This window comes from Panulirus ornatus, chromosome 6 (assembly GCF_036320965.1).
Source record: "Panulirus ornatus isolate Po-2019 chromosome 6, ASM3632096v1, whole genome shotgun sequence".
Classification (NCBI taxonomy): Eukaryota; Metazoa; Arthropoda; class Malacostraca; order Decapoda; family Palinuridae; genus Panulirus; species Panulirus ornatus.
Window position 1 is genome coordinate 13639387 of NC_092229.1, and position 21584 is coordinate 13660970.

The 21584-nt window shown below is 38.0% G+C and overlaps 1 protein-coding gene across 2 annotated transcripts in view; it reads left to right on the forward strand.

Annotated features, from left to right (window-relative positions):
- The window catches only part of LOC139749067 (T-cell activation inhibitor, mitochondrial-like), a 52477-nt gene extending 38707 nt beyond the window's left edge, over positions 1-13770 (forward strand). The window contains exons 8-9 of one of the 2 annotated variants that reach the window (XM_071662524.1): positions 9170-9301; positions 11231-13770. In XM_071662524.1, the coding sequence (XP_071518625.1) occupies positions 9170-9301; positions 11231-11474 (376 nt within the window). In that variant the 3' untranslated portion in view covers positions 11475-13770. The remainder of the gene's footprint in view (positions 1-9169; positions 9302-11230) is intronic. The other variant, XM_071662525.1, reaches the window with a different exon arrangement.
- Positions 13771-21584: the final 7814 nt, after the last annotated feature.

The following is a 21584-nucleotide window of genomic DNA, read 5'->3' on the forward strand; positions in this document are numbered from 1 at the left end:
CTCCTTCATATCTCCCAAATACTTAAATTCTTTCTCCTTCATATCTATAACAGTTTAGTACACTTTCTTCTCTCAGATTTGTGTTGTCCAGAATGTAGTCAAGAAAGTGTAACCCTTACATGTCTAGTGAATATAATTTCAGGTGGGTGTATTTCTGTTGGACTCAAATACTCATTTACTCATTTTTTCATGACAACATTTTCATTTATTTTTGTAGTCCATCTTTCTCTTTACTTTTTACATAACATAGTCATATTTATCAAGTAAAAGGTGCAGTGAGTGCTTTATGCTAGCCTTACCATCATGGCAAGATTTCTTTGTAGGTACTCATAGCAAGAACTATTTTTTCCCCTATTGCTTTCTTTCTTGTTGTGTCTTTATTTGCATGTTATTACATTTCATATTTTATGGTATTTGTGTGATGATTATTTGTTCAGTATTCTCATATGAAACTTCTGTATCTGCTTTTGCATTGCTGTTATTGTGAGCCCCTCTTCATTTTCTATTTGCTCTCATATTGATCTCATCCTGATTTATACTCTAACTTAAAGTGTTTAGATTCTTTGGGCCTGACTCTGTAGCATTTTGTGTGTCTCCATCAGTTTCTACCATATGATTAGTGGTTACTTCAGCAATGTTATGATCAGAGCAGCCAGCTTTTTTTACCTCAGTATCTATTGGAGAAAAACTGGAGGAAGTGAAGCGTTTTAGTTATCTGAGAGTGGATTTGGCAGCGGATGGAACCATGGAAGCGGAAGTGAGTCACAGGGTGGGGAGGGGGCGAAAGTTCTGGGAGCATTGAAAAATGTGTGGAAGGCGAGAACATTATCTCAGAAAGCAAAAATGGGTATGTTTGAAGGAATAGTGGTTCCAACAATGTTATATGGTTGTGAGGCGTGGGCTATAGGTAGAGGTGGGTGGATGTGTTGGAAATGAGATGTTTGAGGACAGTATGTGGTGTGAGGTGGTTTGATCGAGTAAGTAATGAAAGGGTAAGAGAGATGTGTGGTAATAAAAAGAGTGTGGTTGAGAGAGCAGAAGAGGGTGTTTTGAAATGGTTTGGTCACATGGAGAGAATGAGTGAGGAAAGATTGACAAAGAGGATATATGTGTCAGAGGTGGAGGGAGTGAGAAGTGGGAGACCAAAATGGAGGAGGAAATATGGAGTGAAAAAGATTTTGAGCGATCGGGGCCTTAACCTGCAGGAGGGTGAGAGGTGTGCAAGGAATAGAGTGAATTGGAACAATGTGGTATACATGGGTCAACGTGCTGTCAGTGGATTGAACCAGGGCATGTGAAGCGTCTGAGGTAAACCATGGAAAGTTGTGTGGGGCCTGGATGAGGAAAGGGAGCTGTGGTTTCAGTGCATTATACATGACAGCTAGAGACTGAGTGTAAACGAATGTGGCCCTTGTTGTCTACCTCGTGCACATGCGGGGGGGAGGGGGTTGTCATTTCATGTGTAATGGGGTGGCGACGGGAATGAATAAAGGCAGCAAGCATGAATTATGTACATGTGTATATATGTATATGTCTGTGCATGTATATATATATATATATATATATATATATATATGTATATATATATATATATATATATATATATATATATATATATATATATTTTTTTTTTTTTTTTTATACTTTGTCGCTGTCTCCCGCGTTTGCGAGGTAGCGCAAGGAAACAGACGAAAGAAATGGCCCAACCCCCCCCCATACACATGTATATACATATGTCCACACACGCAAATATACATACCTTCACAGTTTTCCATGGTTTACCCCAGACGCTTCACATGCCCTGCTTCAATCCACTGACAGCACGTCAACCCCGGTATACCACATCGCTCCAATTCACTCTATTCCTTGCCCTCCTTTCACCCTCCTGCATGTTCAGGCCCCGATCACACAAAATCTTTTTCACTCCATCTTTCCACCTCCAATTTGGTCTCCCTCTTCTCCTTGTTCCCTCCACCTCCGACACATATATCCTCTTGGTCAATTATTCCTCACTCATCCTCTCCATGTGCCCAAACCACTTCAAAACACCCTCTTCTGCTCTCTCAACCACGCTCTTTTTATTTCCACACATCTCTCTTACCCTTACGTTACTCACTCGATCAAACCACCTCACACCACACATTGTCCTCAAACATCTCATTTCCAGCACATCCATCCTCCTGCGCACAACTCTATCCATAGCCCATGCCTCGCAACCATACAACATTGTTGGAACCACTATTCCTTCAAACATACCCATTTTTGCTTTCCGAGATAATGTTCTCGACTTCCACACATTCTTCAAGGCCCCCAGGATTTTCGCCCCCTCCCCCACCCTATGATCCACTTCCGCTTCCATGGTTCCATCCACTCCCAGATATCTAAAACACTTCACTTCCTCCAGTTTTTCTCCATTCAAACTCACCTCCCAATTGACTTGACCCTCAACCCTACTGTACCTAATAACCTTGCTCTTATTCACATTTACTCTTAACTTTCTTCTTCCACACACTTTTCCAAACTCAGTCACCAGCTTCTGCAGTTTCTCACATGAATCAGCCACCAGCGCTGTATCATCAGCGAACAACAACTGACTCACTTCCCAAGCTCTCTCATCCCCAACAGACTTCATACTTGCCCCTCTTTCCATATATATATATGTATACGTTGAAATGTATAGGTATGTATTTGTGTGTGTGTGGACGTGTATGTATATGCATGTGTATGTGGGTGGGTTGGGCCATTCTTTCATCTGTTTCCTTGTGCTACCTCGCTAACGTGGGAGACCGACAAAGTAAATAAAAAAAATCTATTGTTTTTAAGTCATTAGTTAATAGCAAGTCACTGTTGTGCTATTTCTTGTAGGATTGTGTATGACCTGTATTAAACTAAACATCTCACCTATTGACATTAACATTTCAACTACTCTCTGATGTCTGCTGACACACTGTTTGCATATCTGAGTTAATATTCACATCCATGATTTGTTTCCCTCTTTTTTTATTTCATAGAATTAAAGTCCCCTGACCAGATTATTAGTTCAGAAGAGATGATCGGGGACTTTGTCTAACCCCAATGACTCAGTAGCTTCTGATTCCACATTTAAGCTGTGTGCTGTTTTGTCTCTTATGAAAAAGTTTGTCTTTTCTAAAAGGACCTTAGCATCAAGACTTTATGCAGCAATGGGTATTTTGATAGTTGTTCTAAGAAGAGCAAAAGTTGTTTTACTTTTAAATGTAGAGTTCATATTGGGAAAGACCCTTTATGTTACATTAATCAGGTACAGGTGCACCTGTACCCTGTTTCCTTGAATGATCATTTGAAATGTGATAGAGAATTTTTCATACAATGTCGTTATCTCCATTATCTAGTCTATTGACATTAGCTTAGTCCCTTTACTTGTTTATCAGCCATTCTTCCACTTAGGTAATTACTACATTTGTAGAATATTGGCCTTTTCAGTAACAGTGCTTCTGCCCAGATTTGTGATAAGTGAAAGGAACTTTTCAGTGAACAGTTTTGTAGTACTCAGGCTTAGCTGGATTTATACCATTTTTTACATGCCCCAAGCCAACATGACATGTGGCCATCCAAGTTCTCAGTTTGATGAGTTCTCTTGTTCTTTTACAAATCTTCTACAAGCTCCTCTGAAGTCATACACTTTCCAGCAATCTCATATATTGATTCATCACTGCTTTAAATTTCTTTTCTTGACGCTATGTAATTCTCACTTTATTTTTTTCAAGTACTTTCTTATTTTCTTTACATCCCTTGTTTGTTTTTATTCATCTTTTATATCTTATATTCACATATCATCTTTCTTTTTCGTTCCTGATCTGTAAGGTATTTCTGTTCCAGTTCAGTTGTCTTTACCCCATGGAGAGCTTCTAGTCTGGATTTCTATGCAGCATCAGAGTGAAACTCATCAAAACCACTTAGAGCATCAGTACTAAAGTCCCTCTTTTTATGATTATGGTTATCATTTTGCCACTGAGTGTAAGTCTGCACATGTTTAAGACAGTCATCATGCAGTTTTAGTATGAAGATTGATATGGTGTACAAATTCTAGGGTTGATAACATACAGTTTGCATCTTCCTTTGATTTCTGGGCATCGCCAGCCCATTTTGATCTAGGAGGTACATAAGTATCTATATGTCTTTTTATTTGGTAATTTGTCATTAGACTAGCTCACATTGTTCTATGTACTTTACTTCTTCAAGGAATTTTTGACATGTGATAAGTGATCATCTTTAAACAGCCAAGATGATTACATTTTACTGTAGTTGGAATATAAGATTGTAATTAGCATCATGCACCAATCTGTGAACATTCATGCTAGGCATGCAATACGCAAAGAATATAAGGGCAAATTATGTGAGTTTTTACAAGCAGTAGGTATTCCTTTTGTTTATAATCTGAGATTTTTCAGCAGATTTATTTCTTTCCCAAGCATAGTTACCAAGAAATTTTTAAAATAAATCCCACGAACACAAAATTGCAAAAATAACATGATTTTCATACACACCAAAACTTCAAGGAACATATGAAAGGACATTAGACTTAAAATAGAAAAAATGGTGATATATAGCTTATTACATCAGTCTTTATATTGTAGGAGACTTAGCTCTCATGATTTAAAAGAGTAATGATAACGATAGCATCCCCTACATTGGAGAGATTACTCAGCAAAGGTAGATGAATATGTCATTCATATGACATCAGTGGGTAAAAATGTTCAGATTGTTTTGAAAACATTTTTGAGGAAATTTATCCAGCTGCTCTCAGTGGATTAGTTTTAGAGTGATCAGGGCCTGAACATGCAGGAGGGTGAAAGACGTGCAAGGAAGAGTGAATAGGAATGATGTGGTATACCAGGGTCAACGTGCTGTCACTGGATTAAACTAGGGCATGTGAAGCATCTGGGGTACACCATGGAAAGTGTTGTAGGGCCTGGAAGTGAAGAGGGAGCTGTGGTTTCAGTGCATTATAAATGACAGCTAGACACTGAGTGTGAACGAATGTGGCCTTTGTTGTCTTTTCATAGCACTACCTCACACACATGCGGAGGGAGGGGGTTGTCATTTCATGTGTGTCGGGGTGGCGACAGGAATGAATAAGGGCAAACAGTATGAATTATGTACATGTGTATATTTCTGTGTGTGCATATATATGTATACGTTGAGATGTATAGGTTTGTATATTTGCGTGTGTGGACGTGTATGTATATACATGTGTATATGGTTGGGTTGGGCCATTCTTTCGTCTGTTTCCTTGCGCTACCTTGTTAACGCAGGAGATAGCGACAAAGCAAGGAAACAGACGAAAGAAATGGCCCAACCCACCCACATACACATGTATATACATACACGTCCACACACGCAAGTATACATACCTATACATCTCAACGTATACATATATATACACACACAGACATATTCATATATACACATGTACATAATTCATACTGTCTGCCCTTATTCATTCCCATCACCACCCCGCCACACATGAAATAACAACCCCCTCCCCCAAATGTGCACGAGGTAGCGCTAGGAAAAGACAACAAAGGCCACATTCGTTCACACTCAGTCTCTAGCTGTCATGTAATAATACACTGAAACCACAGCTCCCTTTCCACATCCAGACCCCACAGAACTTTCCATGGTTTACCCCAGACGCTTCACATGCCCTGGTTCAATCCATATATATATATATATATATATATATATATATATATATATATATATCTTTATCTTTTTCTTTCATACTATTCACCATTTCACGCGCTAGCAAGTTAGGGTTAAGAACAGAGGACTGGGCCTTTGAGGGAATATCCTCATCTGGCCCCCTTCTCTGTTCCTTCTTTGGGAAAAAAAAACAAAAAAAACAAGAGGGGAGGATTTCCAGCCCCCCGCTCCCTTCCCTTTTAGTCGCCTTCTACGACATGCAGGGAATACGTGGGAGGTATTCTTTCTCCCCTATCCCCAGGGATAATATATATATATATGGTAGCGCAAGGTAGCACAAACCAATAATATCATATATATATATTGCTACCTCGCAAACGCGGGAGACAGCGACAAAGCAAAAAAAAAAAAATATATATATATATATATATATATATATATATATATATATATATATATATATATATATATATATATATATATATATATATATATATATATAGTATTCCTGGTAAATTATATGGGAGGGTATTGATTGAGAGGGTGAAGGCATGTAAAGAGCATCAGATTGGGGAAGAGCAGTGTGGTTTCAGAAGTGGTAGAGGATGTGTGGATCAGGTGTTTGCTTTGAAGAATGTATGTGAGAAATACTTAGAAAAGCAAATGGATTTGTATGTAGCATTTATGGATCTGGAGAAGGCATATGATAGAGTTGATAGAGATGCTCTGTGGAAGGTATTAAGAATATATGGTGTGGGAGGCAAGTTGTTAGAAGCAGTGAAAAGTTTTTATCGAGGTTGTAAGGCTTGTGTACGTGTAGGAAGAGAGGAAAGTGATTGGTTCTCAGTGAATGTAGGTTTGCAGCAGGGGTGTGTGATGTCTCCATGGTTGTTTAATTTGTTTATGGATGGGGTTGTTAGGGAGGTGAATGCAAGAGTCTTGGAAAGAGTGGCAAGTATGAAGTCTGTTGTGGATGAGAGAGCTTGGGAAGTGAGTCAGTTGTTGTTCGCTGATGATACAGCGCTGGTGGCTGATTCATGTGAGAAACTGCAGAAGCTGGTGTCTGAGTTTGGTAAAGTGTGTGAAAGAAGAAAGTTAAATGTGAATAAGAGCAAGGTTATTAGGTACAGTAGGGTTGAGGGTCAAGTCAATTGGGAGGTAAGTTTGAATGGAGAAAAACTGGAGGAAGTGAAGTGTTTTAGATATCTGGGAGTGGATCTGGCAGCGGATGGAACCATGGAAGTGTAAGTAGATCATAGGGTGGGGGAGGGGGCGAAAATCCTGGGAGCCTTGAAGAATGTGTGGAAGTCGAGAACATTATCTCGGAAAGCAAAAATGGGTATGTTTGAAGGAATAGTGGTTCCAACAATTTTGTATGGTTGCGAGGCATGGGCTATGGATAGAGTTGTGCGCAGGAGGATGGATGTGCTGGAAATGAGATGTTTGAGGATAATGTGTGGTGTGAGGTGGTTTGATCGAGTAAGTAACGTAAGGGTAAGAGAGATGTGTGGAAATAAAAAGAGCGTGGTTGAGAGAGCAAAAGAGGGTGTTTTGAAATGGTTTGGGCACATGGAGAGAATGAGTGAGGAAAGATTGACCAAGAGGATATATGTGTCGGAGGTGGAGGGAACGAGGAGAAGTGGGAGACCAAATTGGAGGTGGAAAGATGGAGTGAAAAAGATTTTGTGTGATCGGGGCCTGAACATGCGGGAGGGTGAAAGGAGGGCAAGGAATAGAGTGAATTGGATCGATGTGGTATACCGGGGTTGACGTGCTGTCATTGGATTGAATCAGGGCATGTGAAGCGTCTGGGGTAAACCATGGAAAGCTGTGTAGGTATGTATATTTGCGTGTGTGGACGTGTATGTATATACATGTGTATGGGGGTGGGTTGGGCCATTTCTTTCGTCTGTTTCCTTGCGCTACCTCGCAAACACGGGAGACAGCGACAAAGCAAAAAAAAAAAATATATATATATATATATATATATATATATATATATATATAAGGTTATATATATAAGGTTATATATATAAGGTTATTAGGTACAGTAGGGGTGAGGGTCAAGTCAATTGGGAGGTGAGTTTGAATGGAGAAAAACTGGAGGAAGTGAAGTGTTTTAGATATCTGGGAGTGGATCTGTCAGCGGATGGAACCATGGAAGCGGAAGTGGATCATAGGGTGGGGGAGGGGGCGATAATTTTGGGAGCCTTGAAAAATGTGTGGAAGTCGAGAACATTATCTCGGAAAGCAAAAATGGGTATGTTTGAAGGAATAGTGGTTCCAACAATGTTGTATGGTTGCGAGGCGTGGGCTATGGATAGAGATGTGCGCAGGAGGATGGATGTGCTGGAAATGAGATGTTTGAGGAAAATGTGTGGTGTGAGGTGGTTTGATCGAGTGAGTAACGTAAGGGTAAGAGAGATGTGTGGAAATAAAAAGAGTGTGGTTGAGAGAGCAGAAGAGGGTGTTTTGAAATGGTTTGGGCACATGGAGAGAATGAGTGAGGAAAGATTGACCAAGAGGATATATGTGTCGGAGGTGGAGGGAACGAGGAGAAGAGGGAGACCAAATTGGAGGTGGAAAGATGGAGTGAAAAAGATTTTGTGTGATCGGGGCCTGAACATGCAGGAGGGTGAAAGGAGGGCAAGGAATAGAGTGAATTGGAGCGATGTGGTATACAGGGTTTGACGTGCTGTCAGTGGATTGAATCAAGGCATGTGAAGCGTCTGGGGTAAACCATGGAAAGCTGTGTAGGTATGTATATTTGCGTGTGTGGACGTGTGTATGTACATGTGTATGGGGGGGGGGGTTGGGCCATTTCTTTCGTCTGTTTCCTTGCGCTACCTCGCAAACGCGGGAGACAGCGACAAAGTATAGAAAAAAAAAAAAAAAAAAATATATATATATATATATATATATATATATATATATATATATATACATATATACATATATATACATATATATATATATATATATATATATATATATATATATATATATATATATATATATATTCCCATATTTGCCATTTCCCACATAAGTGAGGTGGCATGAAGAACAGAGGACTCAGCCTTAGAGAGAAAATTGTCACTTGGCCCCCCTTCTCTGTTCCCTCTTTTAGAAAAGGAAAACCTGGAGGGGAGGATTTCCAGCCTCCCGCTCCAAAATATATATATATCACTGGTGATAGGCGAGAAAGAATACTTCCCATGTACTCCCTGTGTGTCGTAGAAGGCGACTAAAAGGGGAGGGAGCGTGGGGCTGGAAATCCTCTCCTCCTGTTTTTCCTTTTCCAAAAAAAAGAAATAGAAAGCAGGGCCAAGTGAGGATGTTCCATCTAAGGCTCAGTCCTCTGTTCTTGTCGTTACCTTACAAATGTTGGAAATGGCAAATATTTATGAAAAAAATACATATATGTGTGTGTGTGTGTTTGTGTGTATATATATATATATTTTATTTATTAATTTTATCATTGTAGGGCTGCTAGTCCTCTAATGCTGTCACCAACTGGCCAGATTATAGCACCGTCTTCATGTCCACCATGGTTGTTAGTCAACTTTATTACAGAAAATATGGAGGAAGCAGAGAAGATGATCAGTAATTATCAAAGGTGTGTAACAAATTGATAGATAACAGTCTAAGATACTCTGAGGAAGGAGTTTAATGTAAAGAGAATTGCTGGAGTGATAAGAATCCAAAATTTGATTGAAGCTTGAATTAGCAACAATAGCAAAACATGCAGGTGAGATACAGTATTGATGAAATACCACTGTAATTATGGTTAATGAAATGATATATGAGAGATATAAGAAGGAAAAGTATCTTGGAATAGATGATCATATGTATTTAGATTGATGTTGTGCATTCTCAGACCTCACATTGTTATTCATCAATTGCATTCTTATTTTCTGTATTCTTTATTTTATATTACATTTTGATTGTCTTTTTTTTTTTATCCTACTCCAACGTTCCCTATTGTGTATACATTGTCTGGCAGCACTTAGCTTTCTTTTACATGTTTTGGATATTACACTGAAAGCAGTTCATTTTTGTCAGGTATTCAGTATATTTTAGCAGTTCTTTTTGGTGTGCATAACTTAGAAATGTGAGGATTTTTGAAGCCTAGAATGCATGTAAAAGGATTCTTATCATAATTAGGATGCAGGAGTTAGCATGCACAGCTAAGGAGTAGAAAGAATAGTAAGATTCAAAGAAGATTGCAGGAGAGCACACAAGATATAGGTAAATAGTAACCAAAGAGAAAATAAAGTGGCAGAAGAAAATATATAGGTATGATGTTTCCCTCCCACCTAGTGTCATTTTGGTATGGTAGAATCAGAATCATAATAAAAAAATGATGTGAGCACCACCCAGAATTTAGCTGAGTCAGCAGAGAAATTGAAATGTCTTGCCTTCTATATGTTATCTAAAATTGGTCCTTTCACTTTTTTGAGCCATAAGCTGGTTGAGACCACCACATGTTATTTCAAGCAAGTATTTATATGGTAAGCAAGAAATGCATCATACATACCAAAAGAGTTCAGTCAAGAAAGTTTCCATTATGAGATGAGCAAACATTTCAGTACCTTATGTAAAAGCTAGGCCATGTTCTGCTTATGTGCACACAATTGCAGTAACATATTGAAATGGCTGCATTGAATACTCCTGCTCCTTTTTGGTTTCAGTCTAGAGCAAACTTACATTGCTGTATCAGACATGTAAGCAAAGCTTTTTTGTGATCCTGATTTTCATGATGTTGATTTACAATTGGGTTTTTCTTGTCATTCACTATCACTAATGATGATTATGAGAGGAGTTTGAAAGCAAAACAGCATGTGATTGTTGGAGCATGTATTAGATGTTCTTATTTATATTTTTGACCATTTGCTGTCATCAGATGAAGGGAATTCTTTAAACAATATCTAATATATTTTCAAATCACCATTTGGATTTCTGAAATAGGCCTATCCATTTCTGTATTCAGTGTGAAATATCATTTCCAGCCAAGATGCCCCAAAGATCACAAAATGTTTTTATTAAATCTCAGGAATAGATTTTTGTCTTTCATTGTACAGTACATTGGTGTGTATCTCGAAAACTCATCATTTTAGCCACTTTTTTAGCACACGAATCAATGGGTTAATTAACATGTCCAGTCTAGTTACTGACAGTAAGCTCATGTGCTGTTGGGCTGATAGACTACTGCATTTGTGTCGATGTTTTATTCACTTTAAGACGTAAGTTGGGATGTGTTTGAGTGACTTGATCTATTTTCTATATAGTAGGTATGATTGAAGTTAAATACATAGATTGAATGATACTTATTTTTCATTCAGATGATTGCATGAAATATCACTGATGGAAATTGATGATAGTGCTAGGGATGTGTGTGTGACGATCTATTTTTTGTAGAGCACGTGGGAATGAAGTTAGGTACATTGTTATAATGATGTTTACTATTCATCCATATAATTGTATGAAAAAGTATTAATGAAAAGTGACAACAGTGATATTGATTTATTTCATTTTGTTGTTTCAGAGTCCGTGACAGAGAAAAGGAGTCATATAAGAAATGCAAAGAAAAACTAGGACTGGAATTTTTAGATAAGGATGACTCGGTTATGCCAGACATGATGATTGAATGTTTAGAACGTATGTTGGATCGTGCCTACCGTCTTTCTCCTCTGTTATCAGGGACACGCCTTTGGATTACACATTACTACTCCATAATGTTGGATGGTGAAGTATGCATCCCCTGGAATTGGGACCAGGAAAAATTATGATTATACTAGACTCAGGTTTGTTATGGTTGAGCTTAGTGTTTTATACATTAGTAGAGAAAAACATTGTTTGTCGTTGAATTCCCATTTGAGAATCATAGGTGGAGAACTATATTTCAAAGCTGGATTTTAAAACAATTTTAGGGTTGTCCACATGGTGACCAAGAGGGTCCCATGATGTTTTCCTTCAGTAGACTGAATTATCATGATGATACCACATCGTAGGCAAGGACTGGCATTAACCTTCACATGAAAACCAAAAACCTAGTACAAATATAGATATACTCCATATTGATTTAAAAGTATAATCAGTATATAAACAAGAAAATTGTTATAACATAACTCAAAGTACTACTTCAAGACAGATAGGTGCTTGACTTGTGTAAAAGACAGCAGGCACAGATGGGTATTAGTATGACTTTTTCATGCAGGTAACTGATGTGCTTATTAGAAGTTGGTTAAGTGGCTCTTTGGTTGCCTGAGATAACAGGACAGTCATTCATATTTTCTTCTGCTATGATGCTTTGCAGAAAAACTTAGTTACCTCCTCCCAGTTTCTTGTAAATAGGTATAGTTAAGGAAGTTTAACTCAAGTATATTTTATTAATATATTTTATTTTTTTATATAAGAAAAGAATATATGTTGTGAGATTTATTTCTTATATAGAACAAATGTGTTATCTATTTCTTTAGAACATGATGTTTTCTCGTCTTAGTTGTTTCGTTTTTGCTCATTAGTGAACTTTCCATAGGTCTTTCCTTAGAACCTCCCAGTGATCCATCTCGAATTTGTATGTAATTTTCTAACATTTTCCCTCACTCCATCCTAAGAACCTTCCTTTGCTTTGTTCTGAAAACTTCCCAGTGATTTAGAATAATGACTTCTCAGTGGGTCCTATTGAGTGATCATAAGTACTGTTATTTCCACTTTTCTCGATAAGGTGCCTCTCATTAGTCTTTACCTCTAAATGTCCCATAATATGTAAACCTTACATAGTTCCATTTGAGATATTTCATATCTGTATATTCACAAAAACTTTCATTAGCATTTTCAAAAGATTCTTCAGGCCTTGCTGGTACTGATTGTTTATATTTTTTTTCCCTCAAATCAACTTTTGAATTATTTTGGTCTTCATATAAACTTTCTTAGTGCCGCACATTTCATTTGCCATTTCTCTGAACCTCCCATGATATATGGAACCTCTTATAGGACCTATTAAGTTATTTTCTATTTAATAATCCAGTAAACACCCAATAGTCTGTTCTCTTAAAGAACTTTCCTCAGACCTTACTATTATGTAATAACTGTATTAACAACCCTCCCCACCCCTCAAATATGTGTATAACCTTAGTGTATCCTCCTTACGTAAGTCTTGTGCTACTTTCAAACCTACATTGACTTTGTAACTTATCATATAGCACCTTCTGAATTTTAGAAATCTTGTAACAGTACATTTTTAAGAGATCCATGCCATGGTTGTCAGCAGCACTGGCCAGTATGATATTCCATCTCTGTATCTCATTTTTTCTGTGTGTTTTCCCCTTTCTCTACCTCCATGAATTTCTAGTTGTGGCTGTGATTCAATCCTCATGTTAAGTATGTCTGCCTTTGCCCTTTCTTCCCTAATGATTCTCTCCCTGAAACCTTTACAGATAGGACTTTACTTTTTTCCATAGGTGTCTGTCTCACTCAATATGTTTGTCTGAATTGACATCAGATGTTACCTCTAATCCAGTAGTTCTCAGTTTTAATCTAGTCAATTTTGTTTCCATGATAAATACATTAGTTTGCATTGTCTGTTACGTTCCTCTGAACAAGGAGTGTATCATGAAATAAATTGCAGATTTATCCAGTACTGATTGAAATATACTTTTAGCAATAGTGACTGCATACAAATGAATAGTCATAGGTGATGTTATATTATGATAAAGGAAAATTATGTAGAATAAGAATTAGACTGAATATTCTGTATAATTATTCATGTAAAATGTTAAGATTACACAAGACTCATGTAAAGTTAATATTTACTCAGACTCTAGAATTCGCATTTTCTTAAAGTTAATTATTGATGATGTATATATATATGAAACAGAATAGAGCAGCTATATTGTGCAATTAGCCATTTACTGTTGTGCAATACTTCATCAACTAATTTGCATGCTTTTGTGAGAAATTCCTCAAGCCACACATTTAAGTCTCATGATAATAAATTCCTGTTCTTGAAATAGAATCTTGAATGATATATGGGACAGGTAAAAGGTCTGTATCTAGATATTCATAGTTTGAAAACATCCAAAATTGAAATGCTCTTTTATATAAGGTTCCAGTTAAAATGGCATGCGAGTTTCAATGGGTTGATATTCCATTTTCTGTTGGTTACCATAGCCCACACCACCTTTTTGTCATTGTTCTTTCAGTATGTATTCACAGCAGTAGTGCTTATTTTTTTTCTCACTTGTTTGTCAGTTTTGTACTTTTTGCCTTTGCTCTGCCTTTATGATGATATCCATCAAACATCCAGAGTGATAGTGCTAAGTGTAGTTGTACAAAGAAGTAGAATGTTGTGCTTGTCAACATCTTAAAGTTAAGAAATCCTGCAGTAATTAGAGAAGACTGAGTCAGTGCATAACCCAATGGAGCATTTTGGGATTGATAATTGTCATATATCAGGAATTTGAAACAAGGAAGATATTTGGGTAAGCACATTAAATTAGTGCTTTTCAAGCGATTTTAATAGTAAGACCTTACATTACATCAAGAAACAGACAAAAAGAGTTTTGGGTAGGTTCAGTGAATGAATGGTTTTCAGATGTTTTGTATATTACGTATCTACACACATTACATACAGATAACATTTTAAGACTACATTAGGTATTTAGAAACACAACAATTAAAGTTATGAAATGTTTGCACCTCAGTCTGGGTCACCCAGAAAATTTGGTACCCATACAGTATAGTAAACCAAAATACATAATGTCTGCAAAAAGCATTATCCACCCCTCATATATCATCAAAGGCAATACACTGCTAAGGTTTATTGGGGGTAAAAGCATATGATGCTGTACATCTGGTCACCGAGACCAATGTTTCTAATATTGTGATCCCCAGCAACCCTCCTCAGCTACCTCAGGCTACCATTTGGGAATGATGTTCTTGCTTTACTACTCAGAGCTGCCAGATCATGTTGGGAATTTGCTTCTGGGTGCTGTATTTCTTCCTTTGTGCTCTAAGTTGGTCGTCTGTTACCTTTCAAAGGGGGAGAAAATCCAAATTCTTTCCAGGAAGCAAGAAAGTGTGGGTACATGTGAGATTTTTGGATGCACTGGGTGCTAAGACTACACAATTGGGCAGCTGCTTCCAGCAAAACCTCATCAGTTACTTCCTCATTCAGGACATTAAGACCCTATGGACCCAAAAGCATGGACCTAGAATACTTCAGGAACTTTGCCAGTTCTATTCCCAGACATCTGCACATAGTAATCATGGCCAAAGGAGAGAATTGATAAGAGTGGCTTTGCCTTTGAAAATATATGGGGAGGTAGGTTTTTTTTCTTTTTTTTTTTTTTCTTTTTTGAGACAATGTAGTCCTGAAGCTGCCCAGTCCCAAGGAATTTGGAACGAAGGTCTTCTGTCTGTAATCTAAAAATATGCTTTACTTTTGCTAGCTTGCATTAAATGTAATACCTAGCTTATTGTAGCAGTACACAGTTTGTTAAACATACAATATGTTAGGATTAGTTGAATATTTTCAAATTACATTTTAGTGTCCTGACTTCATCTGGTTAGTTGGTAACAACCTCAGCCCCTCTCTGCTATGAAGTCAGATGGATTTTAGAATGTCAGTTAGATGCATGGTATGCACACATTTTGGCACACTAAACTCACGCATCAGCTTTGTAGATGTTGACTGTGGTTAGTGATAATTGTAGATTAGTGTTGGGTCAAGGCAGGGTAGTGTAATTTCATCCAAGCAAGCACCATCAAACATCATGGTGAACCAACCTCCTCACCTTCAGTCACATGTAAAAGTTCTCTTTCTTTTTTCCTCATCACAATTTTGTAAAAAAATCAAGTTTCTTAATTCTCTTTCTCTTTTTTGTAAGCTTGACTGATTGCATATAATCAAGCAGGGAGCTAGAAAAGTAGATAAGTGGTACATAATGCTTGCTCGATGAAAAGTCCTCTCTCAATTTTCCCATCTCAGCATTGTAAAGTATGCTATGAGGAAGTAAGATTAACAGTACAGTATATAAAAAAGGTTCAAGCGGAACTAAAAGAGGATTGCTATGAGATCTTTATTATTATATATTATTAGACAAGGGAAAGTACATCATGTATTGAATTTTTAGCTTTACAGCATGTAGGAGAGAAAGAAACTAGAGAGCACTCATTTTTGTGAAAGGAAGAAAATGGATAATTCATAGCAAAAACTGATGAGGAAAGGTCATATTTTTATATTTAGTCATAATTTTTATTAGCGTGAGACATGGCAAACCCACTAACTTTTGGACATGATAAAGTGTAACTGTCATTTATTTAGCTAGATTAGAAGTACTTAAGAATTTGAGATTTATATTTTACTCACTAAAGTCTTTCTATTTTAGCAGAGTACTCATATGACTCTAACCTCTTAATGCCTCCAGATGGATATTTATGCACCGAGTTTCACACTCTAGTTTCAAGGCTGTCCACCAAGCCTGAGTGGTGGCTTAGGTGGCATTATGTGATAGTTTCTCCCTACAGACACTCATCCTCCAACCATGCCAATGAGTCTTTTCTAGGACTTAGAGCAGCATTTACCTAGATTTAGAAGACCAAGCAGAAAATTTTCTTGAATTATTTGATGATTATCATATACCTTTGGATTTTGTAGAGTGATTTTAAAGACACTGTTTCCTCCAGCATTGAAAGTTGAGTAAGATGAGGCAGAAAAAGGTTTTCAAGGAAAAGTGAGGCAGTGTTGTTTGTACCAACCTGATCTTGACAACGCTGCATCTGGTTTGGCTGGTAGTGTTGCAAACTTTTATAGTTTTATTCTTATGAAAAAATAATCAGTAAATCACACTGATTATAACAAAAAACTATTCTATATGTTGAAATGTGATAATTAGTAATCAATTTTTTTTGTATGGATTAAAAAACAAAACCTGTACAGTGGTAGCTCCCTTGACACTCATGCCTGACTCTTGCACTTATTAGTGCATTATTATGAAACATTTAAAAATTCATACAAATTGTAACACGGTATCGGATGACATACTTCTGAAGTGAATTTTTCTTTGTTATATCAATACATTTGTAAGGTTAAATAAAAATTTTCAAAACTTTGAAAATTTAAATTTTGAGAGGTAGAAAAGAAAACTTAGTGTGAGGTTAAGAGGTTAATGAATAGCTTTCCTTAGGCATCACTGGCTATAAATCATCGACTGAAGAGATAGAAAGGAATCAAAAAACATTCAAACAACCTGACACAAAAAGACATTTTTTATTCACAGACTTTAACATAGCAGAGATTGAAAAGGAAGAGCTATAGCCAAATCCATATAAAAAGGACGGATACAGTATCCCTAACATGCCTTTCAAAAATCAATTATTTTTTCTTTAAAGGAAAATATTGCTTGCTATCCTTATAGGCTTTTGGGGATGTTTCTTAGTACAGTATATATATATATATATATATATATATATATATATATATATATATATATATATATATATATATGTATTTTTTTTTTTTTTTTGCTTTGTCGCTGTCTCCCGTGTTTGCGAGGTAGCGCAAGGAAACAGACGAAAGAAATGGCCCAACCCACCCCCATACACATGTATATACATACGTCCACACACGCAAATATACATACCTACACAGCTTTCCCTGGTTTACCCCAGACGCCTCACATGCCCTGATTCAATCCGCTGACAGCACGTCAACCCCGGTATACCACATCGCTCCAATTCACTCTATTCCTTGCCTTCCTTTCACCCTCCTGCATGTTCAGGCCCCGATCACTCAAAATCTTTTTCACTCCATCCTTCCACCTCCAATTTGGTCTCCCACTTCTCCTCGTTCCCTCCACCTCTGACATATATCCTCTTTGTCAATCTCTCCTCACTCATTCTCTCCATGTGACCAAATAATTTCAAAACACCCTCGTCTGCTCTCACAACCACACTCTTTTTATTGCCGCACATCTCTCTTACCCTATTATTACTTACTCGATCAAACCACCTCACACCACATATTGTCCTTAAACATTTCATTTCCAGCACATCCACCCTCCTGCGCACAACTCTATCCATAGCCCATGCCTCGCAACCATACAACATTGTTGGAACCACTATTACTTCAAACATACCCATTTTTGCTTTCCAAGATAAAGTTCTCGACTTCCACACATTCTTCAATGCTCCCAGGATTTTTGCCCCCTCCCCCACCCTATGACTCACTTCCGCTTCTGTGGTTCCATCCGCTGCCAAATCCACTCCCAGATATCTAAAACACTTCACTTCCTCCAGTTTTTCTCCATTCAAACTTACCTCCCAATTGACTCGACCCTCAACCCTACTGTACCTAATAACCTTGCTCTTATTCACATTTACTCTTCACCCTGTTAGCATAACTCCCCAGTCCTCTTCCATATCTTCCTCACCTTTAACCACAACTTCTTCGAACCTGCCTATCTCTAACTCAGCCCCACACGTAACTCCCTCATGCATTACCCTCGTCATCACTCTCTTCCCCTTGCCATCGCCTCCCTCTTTCTTATCATTCATACCTTTTTCTCCTCCTCTAATCATCCACCCTCCACCTCACACTTTCCTATGAGATTTCCGGATCATTAAACTCTGTAATATGTGTTGCTCTTTCTTAGTTTTTTCTTGCTGACGGATGAGCTGCAGGGAGTGGGGGGGTGGGGGGGGGGGGGGGGTGCTTTCTGCTTCACTGTTCTACCTGTCGCAGGTAAGAGTATGACCTCAGGATACTATCAGTGGACCGTCCTCCAGCAGATAACCTCTTCATAGACCATCAGGTAACCTGTTATGTCGCCTTTTGATGTACTTCCTCCCCTACCCTTGGCCATTCATCCTACTTCCACCATCCCACTGGCCCTACGAACATCCTTCCCTTCCCCTTAGCTTCCTCGCCTTTCCCTGACTGGATCCTGCTGAAACATCAGTTAGGTCTAGCATTATGTACTGTGATCATTTTAGGTTAAAGAAACATCGTAATAGAAGGCACCGGACCTGTATTAGTGTAATATTGTAACTGCCAGATTACACCAAGGGAACAGGTATATGGGCAATTCGCGAGCAACCATGATCCCTAACATTCCAAGTGCCGCTTCAGTTCTACAACTGATGAACACAAACTAGGACAGATATAAGTGAATGTCCCAAAATCATTCATTTCAGACTTACAGTTTTGACAAAGTTGTTATTTACTGACTATGCTTGAGGACATTGACAAAGAATCCAACATTTGCCATACCCTTGACTATATAGATCTTTGATGCAAACATGCGAAGCACAAGTACATTTTGTAACTACATATGCTATTTGTAATGTATTTTAATCGTGTTATTGTTAACAAATGTACACTACACTCTTATATCCAATTTTAAATACATGCTGTTACTCAACTTAAGTATAACTCGTCTGTGTATGTAATATATTTCCCAAATTATGTAACTCGTACCTTGTATATGTTTTCTGGTATGCTCTCACTCACTATTATAAATATCTGCACTCGTACACATACAAACCTAGATCCCCTGTACATGTGTATGTTTGGTGTTGACTCGTATTATAGAAATGCCATAAATCATTGCATTATTTCTTTGTTACCTGTGTTACTGTCGGCATCACCCATACCATGTAAATATGTGCCATGTATTAGATATAGCCAAGACCTATCTCCATCCTTATACCTTCCTCCTCCTCGCACGGGAAGATGACCTTCTTGGTCAACGTGCTCACTCGTTTCTTACTGTTAACCTCCGGTGTCGATGGATTGTGCCCACAGTACTACACTTTCCTTCACCAACCACTAAACACGTATCACCCATGCTACCACTGAAATTCATAGCTAGACACTTTCAAAAAAGATAAAACTAGTTTGGAGATGAGGGAGTATCCTATGCAATATCTGAAGTGGGAAAGCACTAACCGGGTAAATTTTTTTTTAATGTAAAACTGCAATTTCTCTGGGTGTCTTTTTAAGTCTCGCTTGTTTCACATTACTGAACATCAACGAAAGTTGGGGATGTTATATAGGTGACAAAATGATTTTTCTGAGCAGCCATTCCATGCCTCAATATGGAGTACTGATCTTTCTCAGCTAGTGTGGAATCAAAGCCTTTCATTTTAATAACTCTCCAGCGGCATGTGACAGGCTGCTGCTTCAATAGGTTCCTTTGTGAAGCACCGGTAACTTGAGAATTAACCATTATATATGTTTTCGTTGAACAGAAAGTTGTGAAATTCACAACATCCGTGTAACCTGCTTCATATAACCTCTCCACCCTGAAGAATAAGATCAACGGAACTCTGAGGGTTAATAATGATTATAAAACCTCACTACCTCCATCCAGACAAGGAATACTTTTAGATTCTCTGATTTTCCATAATTTAGGCTTACAACCAATTGTCATCAACATTGGTACTTCTGATACAAAAAGCCAAGGTAACTGGTTCCATGCCAGTTATCACCGTTAGGGAAGGGACATGAAAAGGCAGAGTTGGAGGAATATAGAGATTATAAACTGCACTAATTGTGTATAACCCATTCCTATATGCTAAGTTTTTTCACGATTGTGTAAACAGATCTTGAGGGATTATATACCAAAAGGGAAGAGGATCAACGACAAATGGTTAAAACTTGAAGGCACAGTATACCATGGCCCCCCCCCCCACCTTTTTTTTTATTTTGACACCTTCAAAGGGATTTTATTTAAATGCTCCGGCCGTCTGGTGATAGTGAATCAAATGCTTCTGTAATAATGTGTAACCTGTAAAAATGATGCAAATTTAGTTTGCCGCTTTATGAGTATGTCAGTAATTAGAGGCTTACAAGGGAGAAATATGCTCAAGAGCAAAGGGGATATTTGTTCCTTATTTTGAGCATCGCATTTCAAGCTATTCTACCTGTCGTGAGATTCCGGTTACAGTTGTAGGTCGTAAGGTAGAATTAGGTGATCCCGTCATGAGGGATGAAGTACACTAAAGAAAAGGATAGATGGTAAAATGGTATGAATAATGGATAAACCTGTACAACCACGGAGGTAATACCTCCCGATCTCTGTTCCATCATAGTCCTCAGAACAAATCCTGAAATACAAATATGACATGTAAATCAGGCATCAAGACGGTCAAACACTAGAAAGGTAAAATGTTGACAAGAGCTAATTAGACCTTTCCTCTGTTATATCTTATATTAGGCTTAAATGTACAGATCTTGAGATACCCTAATTTGATTTGGCGTCTGAACGCATAGCGAGATCTGGACTTTACATCACTTGCCTCCATCAAGCAAGTGAATACAGCGGTGCAGGTGTCTTAGGGTTGCCCCTCACAACCATGTTGGCGGAGTATGAAAAGGATATTCAAGAAATGACTGAAGGCGCTAAAGTGGTAAATGGTGCACAACATCAGGGTGCCGTGTCGTTGCTTGCTAAATTCCATTGCCTACCCCTTCACAGAGAACAGCAGACTTTTGGACAAAAAGATTGGGATGATATAACGTTTGTGATCTCAGTTTTTTTTATCAGCGTGGTTCATCCGCCTCTGTAAACGACGCACATATAACGACTATTTAAGTGTATCCTCCTCCTTGGCCACTATTGGGAACACCAAGGCTGAAATATGAACAAATCTTAACAACAAAAAAACTGTGTTAGAGATAACACATCGATCCTTGGAATCTGTCCTCCTCCCTGACCACCACAAGGAACAGCAAGGCTGAAATGTATGAGCGACTTTTAACAACAGCAAAGAATATGTGTGTTATAATTACTGAAGGGAATACCGAATTTGGAGAGGTGAACCCTAGACTTGTCATCCTGTGAAGTCAGGGAGTGTGGTACAGCAAGGCAGTCGAAGCAGAAAGTGAAAGTAAC